The sequence below is a fragment of the Chiloscyllium punctatum genome, chromosome 24 (assembly GCF_047496795.1).
Source record: "Chiloscyllium punctatum isolate Juve2018m chromosome 24, sChiPun1.3, whole genome shotgun sequence".
In the NCBI taxonomy this organism is placed as follows: domain Eukaryota; kingdom Metazoa; phylum Chordata; class Chondrichthyes; order Orectolobiformes; family Hemiscylliidae; genus Chiloscyllium; species Chiloscyllium punctatum.
Genome location: NC_092762.1, coordinates 51194124 through 51212778, shown reverse-complemented (window position 1 = coordinate 51212778; position 18655 = coordinate 51194124). Strand labels below are relative to the sequence as shown.

General features: G+C 44.6%; 1 protein-coding gene across 1 annotated transcript in view; it reads left to right on the top strand.

The window, feature by feature from the left end:
* LOC140494541 (receptor-type tyrosine-protein phosphatase delta-like) overlaps positions 1–18655 on the top strand; it is a 384530-nt gene that overhangs the window by 158545 nt on the left and 207330 nt on the right. Inside the window, exons 5-7 of the mRNA XM_072593818.1 lie at positions 5077–5262; positions 6213–6221; positions 15410–15427. Coding sequence (XP_072449919.1) covers positions 5077–5262; positions 6213–6221; positions 15410–15427 — 213 coding nt within the window. The remainder of the gene's footprint in view (positions 1–5076; positions 5263–6212; positions 6222–15409; positions 15428–18655) is intronic.

The following is an 18655-nucleotide window of genomic DNA, read 5'->3' as shown; positions in this document are numbered from 1 at the left end:
AAAGACCCAAACTCAACAGCCTTCTGTGGTAAAGAGTTCCATGGATTCATTTCTGATGAGAAGGAAAATTTCTCTTCATCTCCGTTTCATGTGGGCAACTCCTTATTTTGAGATTATGCCCTCTTAGATTCTTCCACAAGAGGAAACCATGTGTCTACAGCAGCCCTGTCAAGTCCTGTAAGAATCTTATCTGTTTTAATAAGATTTCCTCTCATTCTTCTACATTCTATTGAGTACAGGCCTAACTTATTCAATGTCTCCTCCTGAAACAGTCCCTCCATTTCCAGGGCTCCTCCGCCCTTGAACCCCACCCGTCCAATTGCCACCAGGACAGAACCCCACTGGTCTTCACCTACCACCCCACCAACCTCCAGATACATCGTATCATCTTTCGCCATTTCTGCTACCTCCAAACGGATCCCACCACCAGGGATATATTTCCCTCCCCTCCCCTGTCAGCGTTCCGGAAAGACCAGTCCCTCCGCGACTCCCTTGTCAGGTCCACACACCCCATCAACCCAACCTCCACTCCCGGCACCTTCCCCTGCAACCGCAAGAAATGCAAAACTTGCGCCCACACCTCCCCCCTCACTTCCCTCCAAGGCCCCAAGGGATCCTTCCATATCCTTCACAAATTCACCTGCACCTCCACACACATCATTTACTGCATCCGCTGCACCCGATGTGGCCTCCTATACATTGGGGAGACAGGCCGCCTACTTGCGGAACGTTTCAGACAACACCTCTGGGACACCCAGATCAACCAACCCAACCGCCCCGTGGCTGAACACTTTAACTCCCCCTCCCACTCCACCAAGGACATGCAGGTCCTTGGACTCTTCCATCACCAGACCATAGCAACACGATGCCTGGAGGAAGAGCGCCTCATCTTCCACCTAGGAACCCTCCAACCACAAGGGACGAATGCAGATTTCTCCAGCTTCCTCATTTCCCCTCCCCCCACCTTATCTCAGTCCCAACCCTCGGACTCAGCACTGCTTTCTTGACCTGTAATCTTCTTCCCGACCTCTCCGCCCCCACTCCCTCTCCGGCCTATCACCCTCACCTTAAACTCCTTCCACCTATTTCATTCCCAACGCCCCTCCCCCAAGTCCCTCCTCCCTACCTTTTATCATAGCCTGCTTGGCACACCTTCCTCATTCCTGAAGAAGGGCTTATGCCCAAAACATCAATTCTCCTGCTCCTTGGATGCTGCCTGATCTGCTGCGCTTTTCCAGCAACACATTTTTCAGCTCTGATCTTCAACATCTGCAGTCCTCACTTTCTCCTCCATTCCCAGATTCAACCCAGTGAACCTTCCTTGGACTGTCTCCAATGCCAGTGTATCTTTTCTCATGGAAGTGGGCAAAACTGTTCATAGCATAGCACGTGTGGTCTGACTCGTGCCTTGTATAGTTTTAGCAATGCACCATTCCCTTTGGAATAAAGGTCAACATTCTATTTGCCTTCCCGAATACCTCCTGAACTTGGATGCCAGCTTTTGTGATTCATGCACAAGAATCTTCGAATCCCTCTCTGCTGCAGCTTTCTTCAGTCTTTTCCCATTTAAATAAATATCATTATCTACTATTCCAGTCCCCAACCCATTCTGTACACTAACCATCCTCAGTGCTTCCCCTAAGTGAGAAATACTGATTCATCAGCTCAGGGGTGGATGGCACATGGCAATCAGCAGGAGGTATCCTTGCCCATGTTTGATCTGATGTCATGAGACTTCATGGACTCCAGAGTCAATGTTGAGAGTTCCAGAGCAACTCGGTCTTCACTATACATTGCTGTGTTGCCACCTCTGCTGGATCTGTCCATAGGAATATAGGACAAAGAAAAGTGTGGTGAAATTTGCATTCAATAAATATCTGGAAATAAAATCTAATGATGACCATGAAAACCCACTTGGTTCATGAATGTCCTTGAGGAAATCTGCCTTCCTTAGCTGACATGTGACTCCAGGCCCATAGCAATATAGTTGGTATTTAACTGCCCTCATTAACTGCAAGCTAACTGCAGTTGTGTCACCCACTAAAAAGCTCCAAAATAGGAATAAAGTCAACTGGATTGACTATGGCAATGGCAGACACAGCCCTGTCAAATCTTACTAACATCTGGTGCTAAAAAATGGAATAGCTATAAACTAGTCAGACAATAACCTAACATAGTTAAAATCTTGGAATCTGAATTTATAATGTCTCAGATAATATTATCACCACACCTTTCCTTCAAATAACAAAGACCAGAGTGACTCGAAGTAGTGTAAGTATATGTGAGTTCTTAAAGACATTGCTGACAGAGACAATGAGATTGGTATTAAATGCAAGTTTTTACTCCAATCTACTTTAACGTTGCTTCAAGACGACACAAGCCAAAGCTATTAATCTTTCCCTCATCAGGACGAAGACATGAGAAGATGGGACAATCATCAAGTCTGAGAACAAGGCAAAGATTTTCAAACTCTTGTGTCCTCTTAGCAATGTTGAAGTTCTGTACTATCAAGAAATTACTGTTGTACAGTATTTTAATGATGGGTCTCCATTATCCCATTATGTAAAATGCTGCCTTTTACCTGTTTCTATTTATACTTCCATTCTTGAACACAATGTGGTTCAGCTCTGCACCACCTTCAGTTCTCGAATGTGTACATTCAATCCTCAGTGCCAGAATGGAAAGGATGTTTCACCTGATGGGTGACATGGTGGCTCAGTGATTAGCACTGCTACCTCACAACGCCCAGGACCCGGGTTCAATCCCTACCTCGGGTGACTGTCTGTGTGGAGTTTGCACATTCTCCCATGTCTGCGTGGGTTTCCTCCAGGTTCTCTGGTTTCCTCCCATAGTTCAAAGATGTGCAGGTCAGGTGAACTGGCTGTGCTAGATAAGATATTATCTAATATTTCCTTATTTGTTTTATTTCTTCTCTGCTTGTTTCTGTCTCTCTCCCTATTTATTTAGTCTCTCTCTCTCTGTCTTTCCAGCTTTCTCTCCAACATTACCCAGTGTGGTCCTTTTCTCATTAAACAGAAAAATGTTCATCTTATTTTCATTGTGATTTCTCACTCTGGAAACTGGCCATTATTTAAATCAGAGTTTGAGATTGCCTCAAGGAGCAGTCAGGTCAGTGAATCAGTCCAGCTTCTACTGTGAATGACTTCAAACCAGGTATTTGCATATCCTCATGCAGGTACTAATTTCTGCAATGTGACAGAAGAGAGGATTATGAAGTTAAGTAGGTTCTGCAGAGATGCTCCAACTGCTCTAATTGATGGCATGTCAGCCAGCTCTTTGAAAGATTTACTTACTACTTTGGGATGAGATTTATTCAAGATCGTTTTTTATATATGCAAATCAGACTATATTAAATGGACATTAATCAAATCCTGAATAAGAGCCTATTGCCAGTAAGAAGTGTCATCATTATTAACCCACTGCTCCTCAGCTTGCCCCATGAAGGGGGAGTTGTGGCTGAGGGAGGTAATTGAGCAGAAACTGCTACAGATTGGAAGAGAGAGAGAATGTATTGGTGTATAAGTGTGTGTGTGTTCATGTATATGTGTGTGTGTGTTCATGTATAAGTGTGTGTGTGTGACTGTGTGTGTGTCTGTGTGCGTGTGTCTGTGCGTGTCTATGTGTGTGTGCATGTGTCTATGTGCGTGTGTGTGTGCACATGCGTGTGTGTGTGATGATGATGTGCAGGTAGAAGAATGAAACTGGTATGAAAATGACTGTGTATCAAGTCACTCTTGGACCTCAGGCTAACTCATGGCTTCACACAGAGTGGAATGCTGCTCTGTGACTGAGAGGGAGAAGAGAGAGAATCTGGTTAAGATGCAGATGGAAGGAAAGTATGCCAGTTGGGTTTTGGGTTTAATTAGCAGACTGTTGAAATTTATCTGGATTCCTGAAGGTCCCAGCATTTTGTCCTTTTGACCTGGTGTTGGGGATGTCTGCGTTCGGTTGTACCCACGAGTGTGAACACCTGAGATCTCTGAACAAGGGCAGTGAACGCATGGGATTGCCACTAATTGTGAGCTTCCCTTCAAGACACACACCACCCTAATTTGGAAATGTGACACCCCATTCCTTCACTGTTGCTGGGTCAAAAGCCTGGAACTCCCTCCTTTTATATTCCAAGGTCTGCAGTGTTTCAAGAAGGTGGCTTTATGCTACCTTCTCAAGAGCAACTAGGAAATACTAGCCTTGGTAGTGATGTACAAAAACATCTCCCTCAAAAATGCATTTTTTCCCATCCTTCAATGAGCACTCTAATTGGCCTTAGTAGGAATATTGCCTGCTGTTGATCAATGTCAAGCAAACTCCCTCTGAGAGATGTGGTTGTGTGGATGCCTCACAAAAGGACAGAATCGAGTGCAGCTACGCTAGCCCCACAGAATGTCCCGTCACATTCTATCTGTATTCATGCCTGAATAATGGCCACTTGGAAGTCAGTATGAAAGGTTAAACAGCATGTGCTGAACCACAAGAAAAATAAATGAACAGGAAGGGGAAACAATGGAAGATAAATACTTGGGGCAAGAAGGAAAATGGTCCCTCAAAAACACTATCCTTTTCAATCTCTGAATGAGCTTACTGTTGGATTCTGCACAATTCTTGTGAAGTGTAATGGATCTATACAGTGTTGGACAATAGGAAAAGCCAGTTCTTCACAAATGAGACAAATGTGCTGAACCTCTCTTCCCTTGTTCAATACAGATGTGTAGAATGCATACACAGTATCACTGTAAAGTCCATCTCCACTTATTAGACATGGTGAGGACAGAATTTAGACTCAGCTCTTATAATGCAAGTATGGTTTTCTTTCAATAAAGTAAATTAACTGATTCTTCTGGATTTTGCAGTCCGCTGTTGTCATGCTGTGTAGTACCACCCAGCACGAGGCCTATTAAAAAGGCCATAAGCCAATTAGTTATTCTTTCTGTCTGTCTAGCTACAATGCAATTGAAGTAAAATGGATGGATGATTTGTGCTTGCGCTTCTCAGATCCAACGTAAACTAGATATGAGTTGTCTCTAATTATCTTTCCTCTCCACTTGCTATTCACAGAGGACCAGCTGCCATCCGGCTTCCCCAACATTGACATGGGCCCTCAGCTGAAAGTGGTGGAACGCACCCGCACAGCTACCATGCTGTGCGCAGCCAGTGGGAATCCAGATCCTGAGATCACGTGGTTCAAAGACTTCTTGCCTGTTGACCCAAGTTCCAGTACACGCATCAAACAGTTGCGGTCAGGTAGGGGCCGGAAAAGAACAAAATATTATTGACAGATGCAAAAAGAATAATTAATCTGCTTCTTTAAAAGAAAACGTGGAACCAAAAGGCCTTTGTGTAGCTGTTACTGCTGTTGATGTTTGTGACGTCCTCATAGCTTGTCATTCTGTCTGTCTGTCCTGTGCATAGAGCTTTCTTTGATTCACACTGCACTGCTGTGACTATCTCCAATTCATTTGATTATATTCTTAGAAGTGGCTCTTTCTCTGGGCCGATGCTAACCTCCACTTATTTTGTTTTTGTTTAATTTTCTTCTTGTTTTTCTTCTCTCTCTCGTTTTTATTTTCCATTTGGGATTCCATTCTGTGACCAATGTGTCAAATTGGAAATAATCTCTGGGATTAGGCAATTCTTATGAAGCTTTTTTTTGCTGTCCTTGCTGGTTGTGCTGTGTGTAGGTGAGAAGGCGGCAGCCATTTTAACCCAGAGGAACCCATTGGCAAAGTGAACAAGTTGTATCAAGAACATCAGTGAACGTGGTATAAAACAAAACTGACCGGGCAAATTCTTTAACTTGTATACTAAGTTTAAAATAAATCATATTTTAAAAAAGGAACTAACTTAATAATGTTCATCTAAACCACACATACTTCAGTGAGCTGCACTGATCTGTACTCCTCACAAGATTGATCGCCCCAAATGGTTCAAAAATCTTTATTGCCATGGTTTTGAAAGTTGACTCTAGCAATCACCCTCTCCTTGTTACTTTGTGATTGTATGTTGCTCTTTATATTAACAAATAAATACTAATATTAATTTAAATAAGATAACAATGAATTGAATTAACCTCGTTTTCTAATGTGTTTAATCCTAAGTAAAACATTTAAGTCTTAATGTTACATAACAATGACTATGTAGCTGAATAATGTCTTCTATAATGTTTTCTTTCTTTCTGTTTCTTAATCATAAAGAATCCTTTGGTAAGTATTTGGCTTCGAAGCCTAATTCACAAAACCCTCTCCAAACTAATGTCACAACAAGCTTAAAATGCATGCCTGCATTTTACTAACTGTTTAAAAAAACAACCCGCTGGTCCTACCCAATTGACCTACTCAAGACTGTTGTTGCTTTAATCCCCATCAGACAACCCTGCCCATAACCTAGCAACAGATGTTACCCACAATTCCTTAAGAATTCTTCATGCTCTTCCCTTCTGAACTATTCCAGTTTTCTGCATCCATTCTAGTCTTTCGGAGTTCCACATCTAACCCATATGGATACGACTCCTAAATGTGGTCATGTCTTGGCTTAGGATCAACCATGCTCATCAACCTGTAACAACTTCTCTAAATTGCTGTACGCGCTTTGGCACCATTTTGTTAATTTAAGTTGCCATAAACAGAGTTTTAAGTTGTTTTTCTCAAGTAAGTAAACACCCAGAATGCATGACAAGGATCTAATACACAGCAAGATGGACCAAGGTTTGAGCCAGTCTGTCCAGAGACAGCTTACCTTGTTACGTCTACTGTTGGGATGATGAGGTTAATGTTGAGACTGTGCAGTTGTGGGTCTTTGCGATGAGGTGGTGAAAATGCATCAGTACAGTTGGTCTTCGTATATCCAAGCCCTGAATGGGAAGAAACAGGCATCCTCCTACGCTTGATGGTCATCCACTGATTCGCTTTGGAAAATGGAATACAAGGCAGCCAGTCTCCAGAGCAAATTCAATGATGCAAGAAGCTAATGGAACTGTGTTCTCTCCTCTTTCCCCATCGGGTCTATGTGCGTTCACACTCAGCTCTGATTCCTAAACAAAACTACAACCTGATGAAATCTTGAGCTTTACCTTTGCAATGGCTACTATTTTAAACTGGTTTGCACTTATGTCAAATGATGCTGATTGCTTAACTGGGCCTAGAATGTCAAGGGTCAGACAAGAAGAATGGCATCTTAGGCTTAAGCCTCCCTCTGATGCCTACACAATCAAACCTTACTTTCAGTAGAGGAGGTGTCTCAATTTGAGAAAAGAAGGAATGGAACTGAGAGTGGATAGGAGCCCAAAACTGGGCGATACCATTCCCTTTTAAAAGCTCATCAAATTAACTGAATGATTCCTATGAGCTGTACTTCCCAAACCTTGCTTCTTGATATTTCTATGAATTATTTATACATACTTTAGAAACAATGAAGTACTTTTGAAGCAAAGTCACTGTTTTAATGTATTATAATAGAGCAAGTCAACAGGCTACACCAAGTATTCATCAGTAAGAGCTCCACACTTCACAATTTTCATTAATCAATGATCAGCCAGAGGGATAGCATTTAAATTAAGTGAAATGTATCCATCAATGCTTTTAATAACTATAATATATTAAAATTAGTGTGTTGGTCATGCGTTCCATTGAAAAATTCTATATGAGCATTTTTGAGGGGATGATTGCGTTCACCATACTGTTGTAGTTGAGCTCCCTGTCTCACCAGGAGGAAATGGATGAATAGGATTTCCTGTGTGATCCTGATCAAGGAGCCATCTTACAAACTGCTGAGTCTCCAGTGCACAGTCATGGCCCTCCTAGGATTTACTGGGGGTATTGCACAGGTCACCAATGTTTCCCCAAAGCCCACACCACACCAAGTCCCAAAACGCCACCACTCACCTCCCCCCCAAAAAAACCCCACCGCCACACACCCCCACACACAGACTCCCAAAATACCTCCACCCCACTCAACCTCCCCTACAAAAGCACACTACCCCCAGACCCCATCACTCCCCTACTACCCCATCACTCTCCTCGTCCACGCCTAAACACCCCCTTCACTCTCCCCCACACCATCCACCAAAACACCCCCATCACTCTCCCCCACACCCTCCACCAAAACACCCCCATCACTCTCCCCCACACCCTCCACCAAAACACCCCCATCACTCTCCTCACACTCTCACCAAAACACCCCCATCACTCTCCCCCACAACCTCACCAAAACACCCCTATCACTCTCCCCCACACCCTCCACCAAAACACCCCCATCAATCTCCTCCCATTTCCACACCCCTCAAAACACCTCCATCACTCTCCTCTATCCTCCCACCAAAACACCCCCATCGCTCTCATGCCTCCCCACACCAAAACACCCCATCATTCTCCTCCGTCCTCCCACCAAAAAGCCCCCACCACTCTCCCCCAGTTCCCCAAAATACACCCATCACCTTGTCCCACAGACCCCAAATTATTCCCATCACTCTTCCCCTCCCAACCCCATAACACACCCATCAGTGTCCCCATACCCCCACCAAAACACCTCCATCACTCTCCCCTATCCCCCGACCAAAACACCCCCATTACTCTCCGGCACCACCCACACCAAAACACCCTAAAACACCCCCATTACTCTACCCCTCCCCCAAAACACCCCCATCAATCTTCCCTCATTCCCACACCACTCAAAACATCTCTATCACTCTATCCCCCACTTTCACCTGCAAAACCACCTCCATGAGTCTCTCCCTCAAATCCCACATCCCCCACCAGACCATCACTCTCTCCCCCAACTCCCACACCCCGGAAAACACCCCCTTTCGTCTCTTCCCCTCACCCACCCAAACCACCACCCCAAAACACTCCCAACATTCTCTTACCCTCACACCCCAACACTCTCCACACACACTCCAAAATATCCCCAGTCACTCTTCCCCCAATGCCCACTCTCTCCAACCATCCTCACTCTACCCACCAACTAACCCCAATCCCCTCCTCACTCTCCTCCCCTCACTCTCATCCTTCACACTACACCCCCAATCTCCAACCATCCCTACTCACTCTTCCCCCACTCACCCCTCAATCTCACCCCCTCACTCTCCCCACATCCTCTAACTCTACTCCCCACACTGTTTCCCCACCCCCTTACTCTCTGCCCCAACTCTCCTCCTCCCCCATTCCCCTCCCACTCCCACCCTGCCAGTCTCCCCCCATTCTCTTCCCTCACCCCCTCACTCTTTCCCCTCTTACTCTCCCCCCTCCCCCACTCCCCTCCATTCTACCCCTATTCTCCCCCACAGTCTTTCCTCCCACTGTCTCCCCTCACTCTCCCCCTCACTCTTTTCCCCAAATCTTCCCTCCTCACTCTCCCTACCTCACCGTCCTCACCTCACTCTCACCCTCACTCTCCTCCAATCTGCCCCCCAACACTCATCCCCACACATTCTCCCTCACCCCACATTCTCCCCCTCTCACACTCCCCCAAACCCCAGTCAGTCTCCCCACCTCACTGGCACCCCCCCACATCACACAACGCCCCAAAACACCACATACAGAGAGAACACATCCACTATCTTGATTTTATTGTCTCAAGCCGGTCAGATTTATTTTTGTTTACATTTTATCTGTAACTGTAATGTTAGGGATGTGAGCCTTCTCTGAAATGACACATCCCTCGGGCCTGCATTCTTCCAGCTGTGCCCTGCAGGCTCCAACTCTAGCCCGTTTCCGTTGAGTTCGCTCAGCGCCCGGACTGCACCATAACTGGTGTTGGGGAGGTGGGGAGGAGGTAGAACAGCCTGTGGGTGGAGGGGGGCGAAGAGGCTGGGATACTGCCCAGGGTGGGGGTGCTGGGGCATCTGTACAAAGCCAAACACTCACTTGAGCCGGGTTCTGGACTGTGCTGCAAGCCAATTCCTGGAACATTCCTCACATCCCACTTCGGCCATTGTTTTAAAACCAGACGCTCCGCCATTCATTGTTCCCTCATCTACTGAATCCGCCGTGGGAAGTACATGTAGACCGGTGGGGATTAATGGTAGGATTGGAGTGACCCTGCAGGGCCCAGAGTGTGGTTTCTTTACAAATATGATATCCCCCGAGTGAGGGCACACCTTCAGCCGGCTGAAAACACAAGATGGCTGACCTCTCCCACCAACCACGGGGCTGCTCGAGGATCATGTAGGCCCTGATTTAAACCCAGGAGGTCAACCTGGAAATGAAATCCGTCTCTCTTCAGGGGACACTATTTGTCCGAGGATACAGTCCTGTACTTTAGCTGAGGATCGCCTTCGGAAAACAACGACTTTTGGTCACCCTAATTGGAAAAGTCTACTTTGGGCCTTTACCAGTGAGTTTTGTTTTAATACATTTGGAGTTTTAAATAACAAGGATGTCCCCAATAATGTCAGAAAAAGGAAGTCTTCAAGGAATTCTGCTCGGTCCAAGATCAAGAGTTGGTTCCCTGCGATGGCCAAGAACTAATAACTGAAGCAGCAGAACCTCTGAGCATCAGCATGAATTGAGTCTCTTTTATTTTGACTGTGGGTCTCCAGCTAATGAAGCAACCAAAATGTCCTGTGGAGGGATCGCCCACGATGAAGCCCCTGTTTGAACCACAAAGTTTAAAATAATGTGTCATTCTTCACATCTGCATCATAGAAGAGAATTTAACTTATCTCCTTTCTTCACCCTCCCTTTCTTCCTCTGTCTTCCTGTCCCCGGGCGTTAATTTCTCACATTTCAATCTCTTCCTGAGATATAACCACCCGAATCAACTGCCCCTCACTTGGCGCTCTCCTTAACACAGTGACCACACCTAACACATTTTCCTCCTTTCTTCCTGCCCTGACCCCACTCCACCCATTTAATCTTCCATTCTAACAACCTCCCTGGAATATCCTGCACCCATTCAGGGCAGTAGCTCGTGTGGGGAGGAGGGGGGAAGACACAAGGTTATTGCAGAAATGGTCAGAACTGAGAGTGATGGAAATACTCAGCACTCCTTCACAAACAGACAAGTAGGATTGGTTGATCCTGGAGTCAGAGACACGGCAGCCAGTTATTTTCATTCAGGACCTACTTTTGCAGTGGATGTGAAACTCCTTCCAGTGTGCAAAAGCTTCTGTTAGATCCTAAACATTGGAACACTCTCAAAGGTACATTCTAACTGCCCTTTCCTCCCCAACCTCTCCTTCCCCTTTAATTAATCATTAGCTCCCAGTGCCCACACCATCACACATTTAGGTGCTCTCCTAATACCTAACAACCTGCTTTATTAACTGTAACTGTTACCTAATAACCCTCATCAATTAACACCCCCACTCCCTTTAGAAGCTCAACACAGTTTCAGGCTGCAGTTTGGCACATTCTGAAATTGGTAGCAACCTGAATCCGACACTTTTGGAAAGGGATGGTTTCCTTTTTATCTATATCTTTTATTTGACTTTTATTTCATTTTGATGTTGAAGTTGGGTGTTGTTGTGTCCCTTTCCTGAGCTGGTGGGAAGTGATGTTAGTGTAGAATATAATCTTCTGTATTTGATGGTTGGTCCAGACCTCTTCCAGTTGGTATCGTTCTGTGGTAACCTATTGGTAATATGTGCCATGGCTCACAAGAGTTTACTCAGTAAATTTAAAATATACCCAAATCCCCAAATCTGTTCTTGGTGAACTCTGTGCCACATCACCTTACTTGGTGTTTAATTGGCATTCTTGCTCAGAGTCAAAAAATAGTTGCCTTTAGATAGTATTTGTGGGTCTTTGGAGAGGATCTAGGTCTGTGGTGATGCCTTTAAAGTCAAATGGCCCATTAGTCATAACTGCCTATAGAATTATAGCGATAAACAGCATGGAAACAGACCCTTCAGGCCAACTCATCCATGCCAACTAGATATCCTGATTTAATCCAGTCCCATTTACCAGCATTTGTGCCCATATCCCTCTATACTCTTTCTATTTATATACCCATCCAGATGCCTTTTAAATGCTGTAGTTGTACCAGCCTCCACCATTTCGTCTGGCAGCTTGTTTCATACACACACCACCCATTGTGTGAAACCCTTCGGGCCAGATTTACTGATTGGTAAGGGTTAGTTCAGGTGAACTACTTGAACTAAATCACCATACCCAAACTTGCCGAAAAAAAAGAAAGTCACCCAGAGAGGGAAAGGAACACAACACCTTGGTACAGTAGTGGATGCATCTCTGAGGCTGGGGCTGGAGCAAGATGTTGGAGCAGTGGAGAGGGAGCTATACTCTGCACTCGACTGTGCAGCACCTGACATTGAATTACTTAGTGCTCATACTGAGGTTCCTGAAAAGGTAACTTGCACTTTGCCCCAGTGTTGACATCCCCAACTTAAGAAAACTTCCTAAGTATTTATTTTGGCTGCATTTTAAACAGAGAAATGGTGTAAAAGCTGTCCTTGTGAAGAAGGAACATATTATGTATGGAAATTAGATCTTAAACATCCTTTAACTCAGATCAGAATTCCCTGTAGTCACCTTTCAGTGAGAAATATGGTCTTGGAGTCGAAAGACTCATTGAGGTGGGTGCAAAGTTGTGAGTGAAAACTGTATAGCTGATGTTGACAACTCTTCTTTGGGAAATTCAGTGATGCAGTGGACCTTCCTCTACATTACAGTTTGGAACCCTCAGTTGTCCATTAACTCATGACCTGGTTGCCGTTTTTGGGACTACGTTCCAAAGTTGACCTGCAAAGTGGTGGTGGGGGTAGTCATTTTCGAGAAAGGTTTTTGGTGAACTTTCTCCATCCCCTCCCCGCTCCCCCATGGCGAAGGTGCCTGGAGATCTTAGATCCCTGCTAATCTTGATCCCCAACAGTGGAGAATCCTTTCGCCCAATCTAGATAGAAATGGGAAGCTGGTGACCAAATCCATAGATAGTGGGGTCTGTTTGATGTCGAGGGTGTATTCCAATGTGTGTGCAGAGACCCATCCACCTTTCAAAAAGGCTGCTGAGCAACCAAATTCCAGGTCCCCATTGGAACTCAGAATCCAAGACACCAAGCATTTGGATGTGCCGGATTTTAAGAATGTGGTAAAATGTTGCCTGAAATTGTGCCACTTCGCTGGTAGCCAGGGGACCTGCCACCTTTTAAAGGAAGATTGTGCCACGCTGTCAAAGAGGAGTCAAATAAAATGTTGTGACTTCTGCAAAATAATTTGAATATCCAACCGGATTCGCCTAATCGGATAGTTTTGCATGGTATCTGTTTGTGACCGTACGATGATGGGAGCCGTGGTGAGGAGAGAGACAGCACCATGGTTACAATAGCTGAGTATACATAAAGGTAACCCCTGGAAGTTAAACTCCTGGGACTAATGCAGGTGCAGTGTCAGAATTACTTGCATTTTAGTCATAGTCTCTGCCATTAAGCCCATCATTCCTCTGTCAGAACTTGTTTTTAAAAAGTGTCCAGTTAGTCATACTCCCCTTCTCTTATAGTTTGGATATTCCTGGCATTTAATTCACATGCTTGTCACCCTGACCCCTGATCTTGACACAAATTCCCATCAGACTTGGTTGAGGAGTGATGCAGTTTGAGCTGAAGTGTCCTCTCCCAGTGAGATATAAGATGCATCTATGGGAGACTGCTCCAGGAAGAATCAAAGTCTTGGGGTACACATCTGATTCAGTTTCACATTGGAGTGAACCTGCTGTGTTTTACTGAGGCCCAACTTTTGAAAATTTCAACAAAATTATTTTTGAAACTTTCCGAGCAGAACACGAGCTCATGTTAATCGCAGATAGCAAAATTGGGACTGCAAGGTCAATGTTTAATTGACAGACAGTTCTTCTGCCCCTGGAATGCAGACTCCCAGTGCAGGAGGGCTGTGTTCGAGAATGCAGAGAGCTCTCCAAAACAGGATAAGATCCAAGTCAGTAAGAACTTGGATTCCTGACTGGATCTTAGGGTTGATGGCTCTGATTGAATGTGGTCCTGGAGATTTCAAGACATGAACATCTTCCTCTGAGCACCCATGACATTGTCTCCATTGGTTTCTCCAAGATGGCCAATCTCTTGGCCCTCCCAAGGCAATTCAAAGCAAAAAAGATCTTCATCATCTAATTGACGATTCTTGACTTTGGATCAAACAACTTTTTCTCACTCCAACCCCTGCCAGCATCAATATTTTCACAGCTAATAATGACTTTGATTTTCTTCATGTATCTGCATGATGTTTTTTCCATGATTGCTCTCAGGAGTATCTTGAGGATCCATTCTTCAGCTCCTGGAGCTCCAGGCCATTCCTGAAAGATTGATAACCCATATTTGATTCCTCCAGTGTGAGAGGTGGAGAAGTGATGACCTAGTGGTATTGTGACTAGACTATTAATCCAGGTAATGCTTTGGGGGCTCAGATTCAAATCCAACACTGGCAGATGATGGAATTTGAGTTCCTCCTAAATAAACTGGAACTAACAGTTTAATGATGACTATGAATCCTGTGTTGGGAAAAACCCATCTTTTCACTAATGCCCTTTAGGGAAGGAAACTGTCATCTTTACCTGGTCTCGCATAAATGTGACTCCAGACCCACAGCAATGTGGTTGACTCTCAAACTGCCTTCTGGGCAATTAGGAGCAAGCAATAAATGCTGGCGAGGCAGTGACATGCATGTCCCATGGGTGAATAAAAATAAGAGCAGCCAAGGTGCTGTGTTATCTCTGCTCATCACCCCCCCCCCTCTCCCCCCCACCTCCCACCACCACTGTGACCCTGACCACCTCTTGCTGCATCACCACTTTGCCAAACAGGAGAGGAGACTCTGTTAGACATCCTCATTTCAAGACGTCAGCTCATCACCCCTTTCCCAAGAGGAATTAAGGATGGGCAATAAATACTGGTCTGATGCCCATGAAAGAATAAACAAGATGAAAACACATCGGTTCACAGAGGAAGCACCAGAACAAGTGAGCCTGTCAGACAGATGAGTTAAAATGTTTAAGCAAATAAAAAGGGAGAGGGGAATTTTAGCATTTTCAGTTTTGATCTGGTTCCAGATCCTGGAGGTCCTGAGCACTTCCTGTGGTACCCAACAGCCAGTAGTGCCACCTTGCCCACTGTAGCACTTGCCCACAAAACACCCAGGCGACAACCACCTTGCCATGAACCACTATCCGACTGCGATCCGGGCTTTGGAGCTTCCATGTTGCTATGGAAACGGGAAGCTCTGCGTTCCCTTCAGATGTGGCACCTGCCTTGTTTAGGCAGTCTTCTTTTAACTGGAGGTCCACCAGCAGTTTAAAAAGAGTGAAGTGTTTATACGTCTGAAAACTTATCTTCTAAAATCTGCTTCTGCTGCAAAAAAAAAGCCCGCGGCCTGTCTTCTTCAACTAACAGCTCTTCTTTTTAATCTTATTTGCATTCATATTATCCTCGCAGGTGGTACTCCGATTCGAGGTAAGAATGATGGAAGTCGGTGAACTTTCACCTTTTATTTTGAGTTTCTTTTCCGTTTTGATTATTTATCCTTTTCATTTTATTTCAGATCTTTTCATTTTCTGTTTAAACAGAAAATAACAATTTTCTTTTAATTTACGTCTGGTATTTTGTCGCAGTCTGTTCCTTGTGTTTTTGAAACTTATATTAAATTGAGCAAGATTTCTCTCTTTTCGATATGCTTTAACTGAAAGCATATCGTAGCTTTGTGTGTCATTAAGTCAGTCACAGCTCCATATTTGTCTCTCAGTGTCGCCCAACCCCCATCGCCCAGAAAGCTTCTCTCTCCTTTTTAATTTTTAAGTCATGTCATTGGATGGAGTGTTTGTTTTGGAGGACCTTGCTGTGTAACGCAATTACATTGAGGGCCCTCTCCACGGTGCCCTTGGCCTCCACAGAACCAGCTCAAGGGACATTTTTTGGCAGCAGTTTCAATGATTAAAATTGTAGAGAACCCATCATGGAAGACGAGATGACCCGTAATTCAAGGAAATTGCTTCCAGGCTCTGTGCGGCTTCATATCCAAGTGGCTCTCAAACACCGATAGATTAAGAGTGCCGTTGCCAAAATGATTTGTGTAACCAACAAGTTTTATAAAAAGTGTGTTTTTCATGTGGTCTTTTAAATGTTTTTTTTTCTAAATCCAGTGATGTGAAGGTTTATGCTTTGTAAATTAACAAGACAGAATTTGTAATGTCAATAACCCACATCTCGTAGATTATTTCAATGTTAGATATGTATGTTACTGTGTTCTTGATGCCTGCATATCCAGCCTTTTGCTCTAATTTCACTGTAGTAGTACTGACAAGGAAACTGACTATAGAAATCACCCCTGTCTGTTTCACTGCCTAAATGGACATGTCAGGGTTTCCCGTCTCTAAATCCCCTATGTATCAGTTGCCCTGACATTTGTGCTGAATTCAGCCCAGGGCAGCAACCATTGAGGCATTACACTTGACTTCTGGGCTGGGGAATGTGAAACCTCAGCCTGGTTTTCCATCCTTGAGCTGGTCATCACTAGCATTGCTGGAAGGTGAGCTGTTTCGTGCAGGTGGGCCAGGGCACCATCGGGTTCAGCCATGTTGCTCCCCTTATATCCAAAATAAAAAGGTCAGCCATGGTGAAGCAGCAGGGGATATCTTGCTCTTCTGTAACAGTACGATTTATCACCTATCAGGGGTAGGCCGAAGCAGGAGCCACAGAGAAAGGATGAATAACTACTTCAGTGGTGGGAAGGTATTGTTGCATTTCCTAAGATTAATGAAACTCGCTAGATACTGGCCAACCTGATGTTTCTGTTTCACATTGGCACATGCAGTCTTCCTTCATGACCTCTGCCACCATACAAGAAAGACAAATTTTAACCTCCGACACAACTTTATCACCTTGAACTAGAGCTTGAACTGTTTGATGAGGATGTAAGCTCCCTCCTATGGGGAACAGCATCCATGTTCTATTCCAAAGTTCACATTATTCCCAAAAGACAGTGTAGTCTGTTAACTGAGTTCTCAATATCATTCCTATGGGGTAACACTTGGAAGAGCTTAATTAGGAAAGTGTTTTCTGCCGGTGCACAGTCAAAAGCTGATGGCCTGCATTGGGGTGCCACCTTTTCCCATTTCTTCTTTGTCAGCCATTGACATTTGTACATTTCACATGACAGCAGATGCTGTGAACTGTCCTCTGTCAGATGCCTGAGATTCTTGAATGAGAAGGTAACAAACCACGGCACCAATGTTGAACCACAATGTATTGGGACTGTGGTTTACACCCAAGATTTATCATGCACTCAAAGAGTCCAGACTCACTCATCTCATAGTTGAAGAGTCATGATGAAAGGCTGTTTGGATCAGTGACAATCCAGCAATTTAGCATCGCTTAAGGAAGAGAAGGGATAAAAATTGAAGGGGAAAATCCAGGAAGTTCCTCACAAAGAAACTTTAGAAAGATGCTTTGTGTTCTATTTTTTCACGTCTGAGCATTGTCTGAATAATGAGTTCCACTGTTTCAAACTTGGAGACCAGTGACTCAAGACCCAGTCCCTCATTAAGGGAAGAATCCTATGACCTCAGATGTGTTTTTCCCAGCTATAAGATGCCCTTTAAAGTGGTGATTATAGAAATAAATCATGTGCGAGTAGCCCAATGCAATAAAGCAGTTTGACAGGAAATATGTGCTGGGGGCCAGGGCCTGAAGTTGGAGTTGGGAGGTTGGGGTGTAGGAGAGAGTGTGACTATGTGAAGGGCTGGACTTTAAATCAGAAATAAGAGGACTTTGTTACTGAGAGAAGGAAACTAACACCTCTAACAGTCCTAGAAAATTATTTCTGTTTAGCTTTGTAAACGCCGAAGTATTTCTTTCCACCCCGCTCCCCCCCCCCCCCAAATGAGTTATTTTAAATGCTGATCCCAGGCAAATGTTCCATCTGGTTGGAGTGTACAAAACACAATCTGAAATAGCGTCGTCAATCTAATCTGCAATCAGGGGATATATTCCACTGTCTGAAAACTTGTTTGTTCAGCATTTTATCCTTCACCCTCTACCACCCTCCCCACCCCCCCTCCCCCCGGCACCAATTCGGTAGCGGGATTAATTGACTTTGTGGTAGCCATTAAAGGTTGGGCGACACAGAAGTTGAAAATGGGCACTGAGAATATGCCAAGCTAGACTGGTAGACAATGTCTCCTGTTCAAGGGTTGCCCATTGCCCCCTGAGTAGAAAGTGAGGGCTAATCTAGACAGAGTCACTGCTGCTTTAAGAGGAGGCTTTTAGCTCCCGCCCTCCAAGCTATGAGCTGGGTCCCTGTGAAATGCCCATGCACTACTTATCTGTCTTGATATCTCTTAATGCAAGGAGCAGCCACAAGGTCTTTCTGCTTCAATCTGCAGCACAAAATAAATCTGCGGATTCAAACCAGAGCTGATCCATGTTAACTAGTATGGCCCCCTTTAACAGGCGAATGCTAGATTCTTAACTCTCTGTGTCCTGTTTAAATTACTATGGCACACAGTTTAAGAGCCAGTTTGATAGTTGTAGTGATGCTGGCCTCTGTTTGTACTGCCGATAAGAACCTAACACTTTATCTTCTTTTACAAACTGTCAGTATCTGTTGGCATGAAGTTGGCAGTTAAAATAAGGTGAAACCGCATTAATTTGAAGCAAAATTGCTTCCAACTGTTTTCTCTGCAG